Here is a 16579-nt window from a genome sequence, read left to right on the forward strand (position 1 = left end):
TCTGTTCCTGAACTGAACCATGGCAGCATGCTTAAATAATGCATGAAACAGTGGTCTTACCTGTATTAGAGTGAATAGGAACCAAAGATTCTGCAGAATCTGTCTCTGGCTGCTACTGTGTGCCTACCCCTGAAGCTGAGTAATAGCTATTTCATTTCGTACTGCTAAATCCTTGAAATACCTCCTCTGTGGGATGCTTACATAATAAGTCACGGGTTTCCGATTATTTATTGCCTCTGTCTCCAGTATATTTTGCAGGTTTCTCTTGCAGTTTATATACATTTATTTGTTTTACTACCACTTTGCATTCTAAGAACAAATCATCTCTAATAAAAAGCACATTTCCTTGAGAGCAGAATCAATTTCCTTCAGAAGTCTTTTATTCCCTGATTAGTGTGTTACATTTGGTCTTCACTAATCACATAGTTAACTGCGAGCAATAAAGTTCTTAAATAAATAAATGCTCTGGTCCAAGTCAAGGTTAGTCGTAATGGACAGTTTCCCACTTAAATTTATGAAATACAAAATGTGACTCTGCTACTTAGGCACTTAAATTCACATGAAAAGTGTAGCAATTAATGCCAGATCTGGTTTTTCTGCAGGTCATTAGTATGTTATTAACAATTAACTCTCAGCAACAAGTTGAATTGACTGCAAGTCAGTAATGCAGTGGGAAGTTGAAATGGGTGTGGTTTTTCGATTACTTTTAAAGGTTTGGGGTTATGGCTATTTTTTTTCCCTCTTTGTGTTACCCTGCTCCAGAAGCACTCAGTGGGAAGGTAATGAAGTAGGTGGTTTGTACATTACTACATCTTTCCGTGCTTCCTTTTCATTGGTTTTATTATTGTAGACTTTGAAACATAAGGAGAAGTTAGTTACAAGCCATTCCTTCTGGTCAGTGTTGGATGTGTATTGCAGAGTTACGTTCTCAGGTGGAGGATGCATTTTTACTAACTGTGAACAGGGGTAAGTCACTGTGGACCAAAAAGCATGAGATGTGGTGGAAACCCCGTCATATGGCTGCTGTAGCATAATAATACGTTTCCCAATCCTGAATTTCAGCCAGCATTTGTTGGAGAACATAGCTTGAATCATGGCTCCCTATGGTCCAGCAACCACTCAGATTAAGGTATGTGGTTTCCCTAATGTCTGTCAAATATTGTTGGAAACCACACTGGCTAGGCTGTAAGGTGAAAAACATTACATGGGTGGTATCAGTTCCCTGCAGAAATCAGAGGGGAGGGGGGGAAGACAGAAAATAACTTTCAGCCAAAATACATATCTAAAAGCATTAGTGTTTATTTTAAAAACATCATGTAACACTTCTTTAGAGTTTCTATGTATGTGTGCTTAATGAATGAGAAAAAGGAAAGGCTCTGTTTCTCAGAGGAGCTGATGACTTGGAAGCTGAGAAATGTGAGCACAAAACATTCTGACTAGCCTTGAGTTTGGCTCGTGGTATGATCGGTTGAGTCGGGTAATCCACACTGAGTCTGCATTTGGTTTGGAAGTTAAACCAAGGGTGTTCGTGAGATGAACAAAATAAAACCATGTATTATGGACTTTGCATTAGGAGAATGTGGCCACGTTAAGAGACAACCCCACTGCAGAAGTGGCTTTGCTGTGCGCAGTGCGATGGGACACCTGGGCCATCACTTCCAGCCTGGGGGTCAAACATTACTAACGCATGAATCTGAAAACCCCGGATTCCTTGCCGTGTATGTTCTTCACAGAATCCTGTTGTGGGCAGCAGTTATGTGATACATATAAATCTTTTCTGCCACAATGAAGGAACACCTAAGCTAACTGGGGGGCTTGGGAGTACGTGGAGTCATGACTGTGATAGTGTCGAAGTGTTACTGTAATATGGTGACCATTTTTGACTGAAGTGATCTACCAGCATTCAGGGTGTTACGAGTCTTCTCTGATTCCTTCCACTGATGAAGGAATTGATAGTAGAGATAGATATTTCCATTTCTTTTCATTTTAATTTCTACGCAAAAAGTATTTTATTTCTATTTGAAATAGTATATTTAAATTTATTGTATATATTTTGCATATATGTAGTGATCTAGTGTGTACTTTGTGTCTTGCCTCACTGAACACAGACAAACCAAATATAAGATGTGTTCTGCTTACAGTGTCCAGAATCATTACAGCGTACGCTCTATCCCAAATCCCTGTTAGAGCTTTTATTGATTGTCTTTGCCCCTCCTGTCTTGTTCTCTTTAGCACAAATAGCACCATGAAATAACAATGGTCTCCCTTTGCCATCTTTATTTTCAGTTGACATGAAAAATACTCCAAGCAGCAAGATCAAACTCTTACTCAGTCATCATATGTGCCTGTGTTTTGGAAAGAGGCTCCCAGCTTCATAAATTAACCTAGTTGCTTATTGTGTGTCTTGGAGAAAAGCTGTTGTGATGACCATTAGTTTTCTCTAACCAATTTATTCACTTATTATTAACAGTAACATAGTAAGGAAAAAGGAGTAGGGGAAATCCTTATTCTTCAAGTAATTTTTTTTTATGTGAGATTGGGCAAACTGGGCATTGAATTGTTCAGTTCTATAACCACAACGCCAAATCACACGTGCACTTCTGTGCAAGTGAATTTTGCACGTTACATTCTGCCAGGGAGCCATAGCAGTTTCTCCATCAGTTTGCAGTCCTCAAAACATCTCTAAATCCAGCGCTATTCACCAGCCTCACCTGTATATGTTTAGTGTTGAGCAGCTCGCTTGCAATGCCAATGCTTTTAGGAAATGTCCTTCATTACACCTTAATTTCCTGATCATTGATGTCTTTTAATTAATCTAAAATTCAGAAAAGAAAGCCATGACAATCAAGAGTACAGGGGACTGCATCTGAGGATTGGAAACAGAGTACAGAAAGGAGCCTTTCACTTCAGAGCTCTGGTAGGAATCCAGCTCAGTTTCAGATTTAGCAAAAATCATTACTGTGTGATGGCTTCTTGGTGTCCTGCACTCTACATCCACAAATGAGTCAGAGTCCACATCACACAAACCACCAGAACAATTGGTGCTACTGTAATTGGGAGTCTACTGGCAGCATCAGTGGAAAGGGCAGGGACTTGAATGAACATGGAAAACGAGCTGCTTTGAGACACATCTGTGTGAGGAAACGTAGAAGAAATTTAATCAGTGGTAGCTCCCTTCTGGAGATAGGTGGAAGACTTTACTTTCTAGTACTGACAATCTGACACCCACTAACAAACGTTATGTTCAAGAAAAATAAAGATCATTATGGGATCCTTTAATGTGTGAAAGCATGAACTAAAAAAGAAAAGCTAAGTATGATAGAAAAATCAACAACAAAATCTAAATGCTGACTTGAAATAATAGGAACCGAGCCAAACAAATATTATCAAGCGTGACCACTGCTGGCAACAATTGCTTCCCTCAGGGAAATCCTGCTCTTGTATTGAACAATCTCTTCAAGTTGAGCCCCTTTTAGGTAAAAATAAAGGAGCGCTTCCACTGTTCAGACATTCTCTTCAGAGATGAGAACGTGGATTGGTAGAAAACATGTTGGACTTCATTCAGCCTGTGATGATGCCTTGATATCACAGAAACAACAACTGGAAGGAGAGCTGTCAGCAGCACAGGACACCATAAAGAGAGTGCTTTTAGAGGAGGCTGGGACTGCCACTGGGCATGTGAATCGGTGGTGGAGGTTGGAAGGGACCTCTGGAGGTCACCTGCTCCAGCCCCTGAACTTGGCACTTGCACTGGATCATCTGCTCTGAAGTTGGGAGGTCCTCATCTTCGAATTTATATGGTACCATTAGTAATCCTAAAAAACCTGCCTCTGCCAGGATACTAATTGTGTACTACCGGAGATGAATTTAGCCCCGTAATTCCTGTAAGCTTCAAACAGTTAAGCTGTGAAGACATCTCTTAACATGCTGAAATGACACAATTGCACGTGCTGATTGCAGTGGTCAATGTGATACAAATTTTTGATGAAGTGAAAGTAAAAGGAATGTGTTTGATGTCAAATAAGTGCATTAGCAAATCTGAAATGTTCTGAGACAGCTTGGACTATTTGTGAATTCATGCCAAATTCAACTAAAAATAGAGTAGAAACGTGAACCTCAAGTTGAAGTTTTCCACTGCAGTTCCTCAAACCAAAACATTTTGACTTTTCATGTTAAAACGGTTCAGAAACTTAACTTAAATAACTTTAAATCATTTTAAGAGCAATGAGAACCAGAAAGTTAATTTCTCGGTATTTATTTTTTTGTGGGGGAGGGGGGAAATTCAGAGCAACCCAATACAAAGATGTGTGTGTGTTTGAGTGTGTACATGCATTTGCAGGGGGGAAGGCAGGGTTGACCACAAAACTGAAAGAGAAACTAGTTGTTCTGTTCCCTACCTGTAACCTGCCACATCTCTGCTTTTGTATTTTCGGGCTTCTCTTCAGTAGATAATGCTACCAGATTATGTAGTGTTGTCGGTGCAGAGGAGACGAGATTTAGCTAGCTGCATTTGTTCCCAGTTGTGTGGTAAGCAGGATTTAACACCCAGGGCTCTGAAGGTGAGACCATGTGTAACGCCCTGCTCCTCAGTCTCTTATGAGATATACCTGTATCGTGAAGGTGGTGGGAAATAAGCACATCCTTTCAGGGAAAATACAGAGAAGTATTGTGGAACATCACCAAGGTGTGAGGCCTAGGTTCAAAGTTTCTGGGAACCAGGGAATAACAGCACCCAGGGCACAGATTTCAGAGTATAAGTAAGTAAGTAAGTAAGTAAGTAAATAAATAAATAAATAAATAAATAAATAAATAAATAAGTGAATAGATAAATAAGAGGATTGCAGCATCCTGTATCACACCACCGGTTTCTTTTACCCAGGGCACAGATTTCAGAGTACAAATAAATAAATAAGTAAATAAATAAATAAATAAGCAAGAGGATTGCAGCATCCTGTATCATCACACCACTGGTTTCTTTTACCCAGGGCATAGATTTCAGAGTACAAATAAATAAATAAATAAATAAGCAAGAGGATTTCAGCATCCTGTATCACACCACCGGTTTCTTTTAGTGAAGAGTATGTGGTGCATATTTTTCCCTTTTCTATGACCAGTGCTGAATTCCTCAGGGGACTGGTGATTCTGCAGACAGGGCGCTGTGGAAAGCTTGGTCCCCTGGGCAGTGCCTAGCCCCTCCACCAGAGAGGGGGAGAGGGGGCCGAGGGGTTTGGTGTTTGAGCAAGGAAAAATCTGCACAGAGGCTTTCCCTGTTCGGTCAGCCAAAGCAAGATGCTGAATTCAGCAGAGGTTGAATTTATGAGAACGGCAGCAGGAGGTGGGATGAGGGGTTTAAATGGTGAAAAAGCTTTTAATAGCAGTCTTTATATTATAATAAAACTGTTTGTTTCAGCATCTCTGCCAGCCAGCGTAAGCAATATAAGTTTATGAGTAGCTGATATTTCGTGTAATGGCAATGCATTTGTCCATCCTGAGTGCCTGTTACTTGGCAAGCAGATGACAGGTCATATTATTAGGCAGACTGTTATTTCCACAGGCAAAGAGGGATATGCGTCCTTCTTAATGTGAAGAAAAACCTGTAAAGGCCTAAGCCATAGTATGTAACAACACAGAGCAGCATGTGTGAAAGCAATGCGTAAACCCCACTGACTAAACTAGTACAGGTTAAGATCACTGTTGAGAAATATGAAATTATTTGTGAAAAAACCTTCTAAGGTAGGTCAGAGGCCAGAAAATGAACTGCTTTTGTAAATTTCCTGCAATACCATACAGTGAGCAAGGTTACACATGAATGAAACCATGCTGTATGATTTGGCTTCTTATGCATTAAAAATCCTTTAAAACTATAACTGCAGTGTTCATTCCCAAATTATTTTTTTAATGTATTTATTTAGAGAAAACTGAAACAGTTTGCCATTTATGTGTATTCAAAAGCTGCATATTTCCAAGACTATAAAGGAAACCTTAAAAAGAAATTACTTTCAGGACACAAATAATGATATTTTAAAATGCATGGGAAAATATGCATTAAAAATTTAATAGATGTAAAAAAGATAAAATCTTGTTTGTCCTTTTTTTGCTACTTGACCGTAACAAGTGATTGTCATGCACACATAAAACTGGATAGCATGGATTTTTGTTCATGTGTTTAATTTTGTTATGCATTTGCCTGAACAGTTGCTTTCCACATTGTGATTTCTCTTTCGTCGGAATGTTTTGAAACATTTTAAATTGGAAATAATATAAAATATAGATGTTTCCAACATTCTAAATTTGTGCATAAATGCTCACAGATACTGTGTTTGTGGACACATACACAAAATCTTAATTTTATAGTTCTTGAAGTTAACTATTTGCATTTATAATAGCAGGATGAGTCCTAGAATGTTTCATTAAATATCAAAACTTTATAAATATTACTTGGATATAGGAATTGGGTAGCATACCCTTAAGTACTGGTGAGTTTTCAAGTTTTTTCAAGCACCCACAGCTTTCTAAGCATGTACTATTTATACCTTGGGAATATAGGAGGAAGTAGATTTGTTGAAATTATGACTCTCAAATAATGCCATTGTATTAATGTCTCTGACTTTTAACAGAAAAATTAATCTCTGAAGAGGATTTTTAAAAAACAGTTGTTTGAGGATAAAATTCACTTAAAAGTGTCGATATTTTGCACACACTGCTATTTAAGGTACCTTTAATGTAACAGTTTTCAGCAAGTCCATTCTGTCATGCCTGCTGTCAAATAAACCTTTGTATCACCCTGCTCAGCAAAACCTTTGTACTCTTTGAAGCAATGTGCTGTTAATTGCTTTCTTCATAGGCTGCTGGATGGAAGAGCCTATGTAAATAAGGAGTTCACATTAGTGAGCAGTGATACTTGGAGCTGCCCGACTTTTTTAAGGGGAAGAGGTCAAATTTTCTTGCATTAGGTAGAATGTGGACTTTGGACTAAGATGTCCTGTGTCCATCCCTGATTCCGCCTTACTCTCGGGCAGTAGTTTGGTTACCCCCATGCAGCTGTGCAACAGTCTGTGCAGTCTTGCAAGTCTGTGAGCGACTCCCTGTCCTGGTGTGTAAGATGTCAGAGGAATGGTCAGTGAAAGAGGGAATTACTTGATTGAACCCAAAACCTTTTTCCTTTGTGCCGCTAACCTCCCAAAACCTGAATACCCCCGCAGCCCTGCTGGGTAAATATGATCAGAAGTTAAAGGTTGCCATCTAATGGTGAACATGTATAATACAGTCTTCATGGTTTTTCTTAAATTCTCTTTTCTTACCTTTCTTCATGTACCTGCAAGTCCTTTCTTTATAAGGCACCAGAGGAATGAGAATGATATTTCATTCAGATCTTACCGGGGATGATACCTGATATTTGATCAGTAACAAGATGTTGCAACAGCATGTGAAATTCCAGCCATTCAGTTTAACTGAATTCTAATATCATAATGCTTTTTCTGTGAATTCAGATATAGATGAGTGTTCCTTCGAAAGGACCTGTGATCACACCTGCATCAACTACCCTGGAAGCTTTGAATGTCTCTGCCATAAAGGCTACACCTTGTACGGACTGACGCACTGTGGAGGTTTGGAAATAGAGTTTTGCTTATCTGTTTGTTTGCTTGCTTTGTGAACTGTTTATTGAGGCCCACGTTCTTTAGCTGAAAATTTTAGAATAGAAGATAATAAACCAATAAAGTTAAAATAAAGGTAAAACAGCATGAGCCATTTTTGACCAAAATTTCAGCATCTCAAATTTACTGAAGCATTCCCGGGAGAATAGTATAAATAAAAAACAGTGTCCTGGCATTTTTTGATGGTGGTACATAGCAGCCTCAGTATAGGGAAGAAGCCTGCAGCTGTGACACTTGCATCCACAGCTGCCTGGATGCAGCCGTTCTTCCACAGCCGTTCCAAAGCAGCCTCACGGCTGAGGTTCATCACACTGTACAGGGCAAGCTTCCTTACAGAGTTTACAAGTGCAGAGTACCAATCAGTACTTCCATGGGAGTGAGGTTAGTCACAATTGTATTTACAGAAGGAAGGCTTCTGTGTGATGGGCAACAAAGAGAACAGGGGAAGGATGTCAGTTTTACAAAGTTTGCAAATTTTGGCTCTACTGATATTTGTCCTTACCAGTCTGCAACACAGACTGCCTGTGAAACTCATAACAGAGGGCTGTGGGTACTTGCTTCCCATCTTCCGTGGATCTACTTCAGCTCTTCAGCCTTTCTGGCATAACTGGAAAGAATTGGTGCTGTAATGTTTGTTATCCAGGAGAGGGATATTTTTAAAGTGCATTGTAGGGCAGTATTACCACAGTGACCAAATTAGAGGTTCAAGTTCAACTTCATCAAGGCAGGAGAATTTCAGAGCAGTCAAATCCAGTATTTGCCAAGGGTATCACAGTATGAGACTGCCTGCTACTGGCCTGGCTAATGCCCCCAGGAATCACTGTGTTCTCCTGCCTGAACGTTTAATAAGTAGGGTAGATTTTGATTGTGTTCAGAACACTGGTCAAAGGAGAGCAAAGGGAGTTTTTGAGGGATTTGTTTAAGTGTATCAGTCTGAATTATCCTTTTAACCAATCAGGTCAGCGTTACACAAGCAAAAGTGAAAAGAGAAAATTATAATATAACCTGAAAGCCCTGAATCTAAATAACTTGTTAGAAAATACTGATGCAAAAGAAACTCTCCATGCTATTTTTAAATGTAAGTCTAAATGGATTTGTCTGGTTAAAAGATGGTTAATAGTTAATAGTAAATTATTTAATTATTCAAGATGCTAACTAAGTAAACCTTGCATCATACTGTAAACAAAGCCCTCACTTTAAATCCACAAAAGTCATGTATTCAGGCCAGCCTCTGACCTGAGTCAGACTTAGCCCAAGGAAAGCATGCTGGAGGAATTGCTGAGAATAGCATTGGGCCCTAACGGTTCTTATTTTGTGGAACAAGCATTGCGGTGCATCGTATATGCAAGAGTTACCCTCTATGTATTCCTAAGTAAATCATGCTACAGACTAAGCCAAAAAGGTGCAGCTAAAGGCTTATGTTTTTTCCACTCCCATGTGGTTCAGTTTGTGCCATGCAAACTGATACAACAGAAACAGATGCTAACTCCTCGCTTCTGTCCGAGTGCTGAGCTCACCTGGTTTTGTAGGGTTAAAGTGAGGCACTGCTAATGATATCACTGCCTGGCTTCTCCTTGGGAGAAAGGTGTAGGAGGTGTATTCTGGTGTCCCTTGTATAGAGCAGCATAAGTAACAAATTAATTCACTGTATAGTAAAGGCAAGCAGAAAGAGAAATAGGAGTCTGTCTGAGGAAAGAATTTGGAAAAAATACTCCACTTGAGGGCAGATCTGAAAGAAAAATTAGTCTGAAAGTTTGGAGGACCTATGCTGTGTGGGGTGTGGAGAGGCTGATCTTCAGTTTCGCTGTTAATTCCTTAATGACTTAATGTATGTGTCAGTTTAGGGAAAGCCTCAAAGTTTGGTGTTCAGCCTCAGTCTTTAAATGTTTTTTAGCGTCAGTCCAGCTTCAGTCTTTTAAATAAGACTGAAATAGGACCAAAACTCTAACTGGAAATACTCAGTGCAGAGCCTTGGGCAGAAATATAACCAGATCCAAACCTCCTGCATTAATCCGTAATGGGCAGGTCCAGAGCCACAGCTCTGAACCCAGACTGGTCCAGGCGTATCATTAGTTTTAGTCAGCCCCTGGAGAGTGATGTTTACAGTGGAACAAATAACTTATCCTGGCTGCCATCCGTGTGGCACTGAGCAGAAGTCAAAACTAGGGAGAAGTAATGAGAACCTTCAAAAAGATTTGGTGTAAGCTTGCCTGTTAGAAAGCTTTCTCTCCATCTTGCTGCCCTAGAGGGGAAGGAATAAACCATGTGGGAGTGTCCGTGTTCTGGGCCTTCCATGCTGAGGGGCAACCCTTGTTGCTCTGTCTGGGATCCTTTTCATGGCATCTCCTGTAATAACAGTCATGTGTCATAAGGGAATCTTATAGGACAGTGCTAGCACTTACCCCACCTTTTTATGTAAAGTCCTGCTTGCGGTATATATTGGCTCGTTCAGTGACCTTAGGGAAGCTGGCAGAACTTGCTGAACCATTTAATGCCTTTGGGAATTCAGCTGCTTCTTCAGGAGTTTGGTTCTGGGCTGAGGTACTTAACATCGAGAGCTCGGGTTTGAACAGCTCAGCCAGAGCTTGGTGGCAGGAGCACTGTGGACTAAATGTCAAAGTATGGGTTCACAAGTAGGTCCCACTCAGTGTAAGCCTGACCACTATGTACAAAATTTTCCAGAAAGTTTTTTTCTGGAACTATCTGTTTCTACTTGAATAGTTTGTCCGATTTGGAAGTGCTGACCTTCACAAGTCCTGAGCCTGATCCAAAACCCATAACGTTGTCTAGAAACATGCCTGTCATATTAGGGTGTCTTTCTCTGTTTCTTTTATGCATGTGCTCCATGTTTTCTGCATTTTTGCTTAACCACACAGGCTAAAATCTTGCATCAGAAAAAGAAAGTTGTTTCTGCATTCCAGCAGCTGCCCCAGTAAATACTCCCATGTTCCCATCAAATGTCCCAAGATGCCAGAGGAAAACCTCGCTAATACATGCGGGGCTGTGTGTGTTAACCAGTACAGGGTCTAAGCGTGTGCTTGAGCCCAGTCCCTCATCAGTCCCACCTCCGACCTGCACCTCACCCCCTGGCTTCAGATGGGATCACTGGGCTTCAACACTGGGCAGAACTGGCCTGAACTCCGACTGTGTTCCTGCAAACCCCATGGATTCCCACAGTGCCAGGCACACAGCAATCAGAGCTCAAGCCTGGCCTCAGGCATGGTTTGGAAAGGCAGTTAGACGCAGCCTGTGAGCATTTATGGCCAGACCTCCCTTAGAAACACGTTGACAATTTTCCCCCTACAGTTACATTCCGAGGCCTGTTGTTAAGCCAGCAATTTAGAACATCTCATGTTGATTTGGTGCCATTCTGGCTCATTTGACCAGAATGTCAAATGGGCAACCTTTGTGCCTCGTTAAGTCCATTGCAGTAATGCTACTGTTCAGCAAGCAGATGGGTAGCTGCATTCACAGGGCAGAAACCACTTGTTGTTGAGGTTAGTGCAGTGCCTAAAATAACAGGGCTGTGGTTCATGACAAGGGCTTTTACGTTATGGCCGTACTAGTAAATTAGAGAGTCTGGAGCAGCAATGTGCAACTGATGGCTCGGATACCACATGACAGTTTTGGCCTGTGCCATCTAGTGTCCCAAGTGTGCCTGCACGTGATCCAGAGGTGAGTACATGGCAGCACAACTCCTGTTGAGCCTGATGGATAAACATCCTTCCTAGCAGTGGGAGGAGAGGAGAGGAGAGGAGAGATCAGCCATGTCGGCACAAGTGTATAAATGCTGATTGCATGAACTAAAAACATAAACTCATATTGACTAAAAACTTTTCCAGTGTATCAAAAGCTGAAAGATTTCATGTGGAATATAAGTGATAACATATCTGGTAATTACTTTGCCTTCTTGCAAGCTTTTACCTTTCATTTTTATTTGGGGAGTAGAAAACTAAGTAAACTACACTTCAGCTTCTAGGTTCCTATCAAATATATAGTTTCCTCCTCCATCTGAATCATTTCTAAAAGTAAACTCTGTGAATCACTATGGAGAATTTATCTCCCTGTTATGCAAAAGTGATCTAATCTCACAGATGTTTTATGCCTTTGACATTTTTCCATATAATGCAATATTCATTATTGTCCAGATGCTACAGAGACTTTCAAGCATGTTTTGTATCTTGTAAGTACTTCCAAGAATTTCAGTGTAACTAGGCCTGGCACGTAAATTGTATCATATGCATAAATCCTTGAAAGAGTAGGAGCTATACATGTGTCTAAGGACAAAACCATGCAATATGCACTAAAATTGTTTGACATGAGTATTTTCTGCATTTATACATGTTTATATAAACTTACATATAAAAGTTATAGTGGAAACAGGTATCCTTATGTGCATAATATTTTAATGCACAGTATATATGTGTACATATGGTTAATACTTTTCTCAACTTTAATTACATTCAGATATTGATGAATGCAGCATCAGCAATGGTAGCTGTGACTATGGGTGTCTTAATACAATGGGGAGCTATGAGTGTGTCTGTCCACCTGGAAAGAAACTGCACTGGAATAAAAAGGACTGCATTGGTAAGTGCGGGAGGCTGACTCAGAGGTGACTGTGGTAATGCTCCTGTTCTCCAGGAGTGGAAAATCCTGTGGATTTGTCTGAGGAATGCTGCATTTTCACAATATAGATCCTGAAATTCATTTTATAAACTCAGATAATACCTGATCCTATGGGGGTCCATGGGCTAGGATATAACTGCAGGTAGATAAGAGAATGGGCAATACATTGGATTTTATTGGTGTTTATTTATTTTTTTTTATTTTACAAGTCCATTCACACAAATCTAAGTCATCTTATTTTATGTATTTTATACTTTTGTCCTTAATTTGTCCTTTGTCCACCTCTATGACTTCAGTTATAACTCTGTTTCCCTCTAAGAGTAACTGTTTACAGGTAGGGCATGGTATTCAGGTTAATATCTATATTCACAGCACCATGCCCCAAAGGTATCCTGCTTAATACAAAATACTGACACTAGCTGTGTCAAAGGTATTAATTGCAATGAGCTCAAATCCAGAGCCCACTAAAATTACGGCACTTGCTGGTAGTGCCGCTTATGTTGTGGCAGATCTGAATTTCTGTATCCTTTAAACAGATGACTTTTTTTCTGGAGTTTTATTTGAAGCACAGAAAATCTTGACCTGAATGGCTACAGCTATTCAAACTATTTTCTGTGAAGTTTTAGTTCCATTTTCACATTTTTAATGGGAATAGCACAACTTAGGTCTTTCATAGTCAAATTTAGGTTGTGAGGTTTTGTTTGTTTGATTTTTTTTATCCATGAATAACATCTGGGGCCAATGCCTAATACCTAACTGGGAACAAGACAGAACAAGAAAGGGTGGGAGCTTACTTGGGAATCTCTGTACATACTGATGGAAAGCACTGTAGTCTGGGCTGGAGACCACCGCACTGGCCTCTTGTATGATCATGCAATCGTGGCATTTTCTCCCTTACATGGATACAGCAGTATGGAAAGCACTATGTAAACAGGGTGGCGTGGGGTGGTGGGCAAGTATCTCAAGTTGGGTTTCAGCCTTTGCCACCAACTTTCTTCCTAACTACAACCAAGCACTTTGTTCTTCGCTTACCTTTCCGTATATTACCTTCCCTACTATATAGAGAACTAAGTACGGTAGGAATAAGAAATTTTACCTTTGTTTATTTAGTTACCCGCTGGGTCTCCCTTGCAATGTACCCATTAGTCCTCTGAAAAGGAGTTTGTAAACTAACAGTGGGGACTAAAATTTGTTGAGGTCTAGTACGCAGACCACAGATGGTTTGTGCTGTATTCCCTCTCAACCTACTGAGAATTCTGTCCCTACGTTAGGAGGCTGTATTGAAAATATTTTCCTAGTTTAAAATTTCTCTTCATTATTTGTAATATTCAGTTGGGAGACGGAAAATAGAACACCCTTCTCTATTGATACACACCGTTTTATTTGATGAATTTAGTGAGTCTTAAAATGAGTGTCATCTCCCTGCTGATCACCTGCCTTTATTACCAACATTGTTTAGAGGAAACTGCATTCTATATTGTTATAAAAGCACAACAAAAAGAGGGAGAATGATATTTTGTGATCCTGAATGCCACATGATTTGGAGACATTTGCAATTACAAAATCCTCTTTTGCTCAACAATGACACTTTGCACTTATGTTGTCTTCTCAGTCCAAAGAAATAGTTTCTTAAAAAACATCACCAAAGCAACATAAAAGACCTTAGGAGGGAGGTAAGTGGAGCATGATTGTTCCCATATTTGAGATGTGAACATCAGGTGTGTTTAAGGGACTTCTATATATTTATATTTAAACAGCAGTTAGGCCAGGAACATGAACCAGCTGGTGGCTGCTGGGACCCATCCTCTGCACTCAAGCCAAGGCTCATTCCAGCTACCACATTTGAATTGCCCTGTTTCATACCAGCTTTACTAGGCTCTTCCCAAACCCTGGTGGACCCAGACCAGTCTGGCTGCTGCAGCTCTGATCTCCCCCCTACCTTGAAGTGGTTTAGTGGTGAGCATTAGGGAAAATGACATTTGCAGTAGTACAATCAGCCATGAGCAAAACAAGTGTCCGCCAAGCCCATCCCGTAAGGTGAGCACGCTTGGAAGAAGCAGCAAGGAACAGCTGGCAAAAAAGCATATATATGCTGAACAGGCATTTTACGGGGCTGAAGCAAGAGCTGCTCTGCAGACACCTGGCTGAGATTTAACCAGCTGATGCCAAGTGAAATACCCGCTTGAAGAGGCTGAATCTCTGGGGGAAAGGAGGGAGCGGTGAGGCTGCCTCAGCGCAGGTAGTGGTGGCACCTGTCAGCTGCAGCCAAGAATGAACCTCGTTGTTTGTGTGAAGAAAGATGTACTTGAGTAACACTTCGGTCCCAAGAGATGTCAAATTAAAATAAATGCAGGATTGTAATTATCAGTAGCATATCATCATCTCAGGGTGAAGCACAGAGACTGGTCCAACGATTCCTAACAACCTTATGTAGTTTCAGCTAAAACACAAACGATGCCTTACCCAAATATGAAGACCAGCTTGTGAGACCTGCAAGATACTTGTCTTCATCCTGCCATGAAGCCAAGTGGAGAAGCTGGGTACTTCCATCCACGAGCTGCAATGTGCCTCAGCGGTGGGCGCTGATGAGAAATGGCTGATGCCTGTGTGTGTCACTGCCCCTTTAGCATTGCCTGGGGCGTTTCAGCAGTGGCTGAAAGGACCGGTGGGACTATCCATCTCTATCCCAGCATGTCCTGCCTTACCCTGCCTGGCTGGCAAGTTTTCTACTTCCGGAAGCTACAACATGGAGCTACAATTAAAAAGTCTGCGAGAGTCAGAGTGAGGAGTGAAAAATAGCATTTTAGGGGTCACCCAAATAAACAGATCTTTGTGAGGGTGGTTCCTGCACGTCGTGTGACAGTTGGCCTGTTCAACCAGAGCACTGTGCTTCCAAAAGGGGGGACAGGGCACCTCAGGTCATCAGCATTACCTGTTGCTTCTGAGATGAACATGTGCACACAGAATTGTGCTCCTAATTAGAGACACACCTGCTTTCCAGAGTGCAGATTTGGACATGAGCAGTCTCAAAGTGGAGGATAGGAAGGAAAGACTGAGCTAGAGTTTACATCTAAAAATGTGAAAGAGTTTCATTTTCAAGTCCAAGCTCAAGACCCAGATCCAGGTATTTTCTCCCTAGTGTGTGCTTATTTCAGAAATGCCTAGGCCTGTGATTTTGCTTGGTTGCCACTTCTACCTCTCCTCACCACTGCGTGCAAGCAGATGCACAAGGTCTGGGTTCAGCAGTGTCTGACTTTTTTTTTTTCATTTCTCTCTTTTGGGTTTTTTCCCCTCCTCAGAGACCGTGAAATGTCTCCCGAATGCCAAACCAGCTCCCAAGGCTCAGCTGGTGTGTAGCAAGACAGGAGGCATAGAGAGCTGTTTCCTCTCATGCCCATCCAATACTCTTTTTGTTCCAGGTTTGTACAAAGTATTTGTCCTCCTAAGTCTAGAATGTAACTTGATGATTTTCTTCTGTTAATGTATTCATGATGCTTGCATTTAGTTTTTGTTATGGACAACTGTAAGTGAGCAAAAACATCAATATATATCAAATTGGGCCAGACATGCACATCATTAAATACAAGAACTGATTCTCAGTTACATTAGGGGTTTGGCTCTTCATTGTTTAATTTGAGGTGTCATTTGCGAGGGTGGGAAAATTCTAACAAAACCTGAGAGAAACATTTACCTTAACCAGGAGAGTGCAAAAGAAAAATATTAATATATTGAATTGCTACATCAAAAGTGAGAGAAAAAATGAACAGTTGATTTCGGTGAATTCCTGCTGATTTTTAGTACCATCTTTTGCAAGTTGAGTGCAGTCCCCTGTGCCTATTCAGGCATCAGCTTCAAATGATGGACTCTGCATTGTGGCCTAAAATACCCTGTAATTGTGTAATTGAGCAGGAGAAGAGACGAATCCCAAAGTGGAGGGTCCCCCTGAGGGGAGAGCAGCCGGGCAAGCACAGTCTGAGGCAGGGATGGGCAAGGACGGGTGGGACACACTGAGAAATGTGATGCTGTGGCTGCCACAGCACATGATGGAGCTCCCACACCAGCCAGGGTAGCATCAAACTTCCATCAGCTCAGCCAGGGGCACTGTGGAGCAAAGCAACAGCTTAAACCTGTCTTACTGTCTCATACAAAATGGATACAACTACATCTATCTCTAAAGGCTGTATGGCAAAAAGGATCTCTCAGTATTAATTTACTCAGTTGCTGGGGTTTAATAAATTTTGCTGGTGATAGCTCAGCAGAGTGTTATTATTAGAAACAGACATTTCACACAACAC

The 16579-nt window shown here is 40.9% G+C and overlaps 1 protein-coding gene across 4 annotated transcripts in view; it reads left to right on the plus strand.

Moving 5' to 3' along the window:
* SCUBE1 (signal peptide, CUB domain and EGF like domain containing 1) overlaps positions 1-16579 on the plus strand; it is a 218476-nt gene that overhangs the window by 176224 nt on the left and 25673 nt on the right. For all 4 annotated transcript variants that reach the window (XM_080392825.1, XM_080392824.1, XM_080392827.1 and 1 more), the window contains 3 exons: positions 7491-7607; positions 12123-12245; positions 15584-15703. In XM_080392825.1, the coding sequence (XP_080248951.1) occupies positions 7491-7607; positions 12123-12245; positions 15584-15703 (360 nt within the window). The remainder of the gene's footprint in view (positions 1-7490; positions 7608-12122; positions 12246-15583; positions 15704-16579) is intronic.

Source organism: Falco punctatus, assembly GCF_963210335.1.
Source record: "Falco punctatus genome assembly, chromosome: 6".
Classification (NCBI taxonomy): Eukaryota; Metazoa; Chordata; class Aves; order Falconiformes; family Falconidae; genus Falco; species Falco punctatus.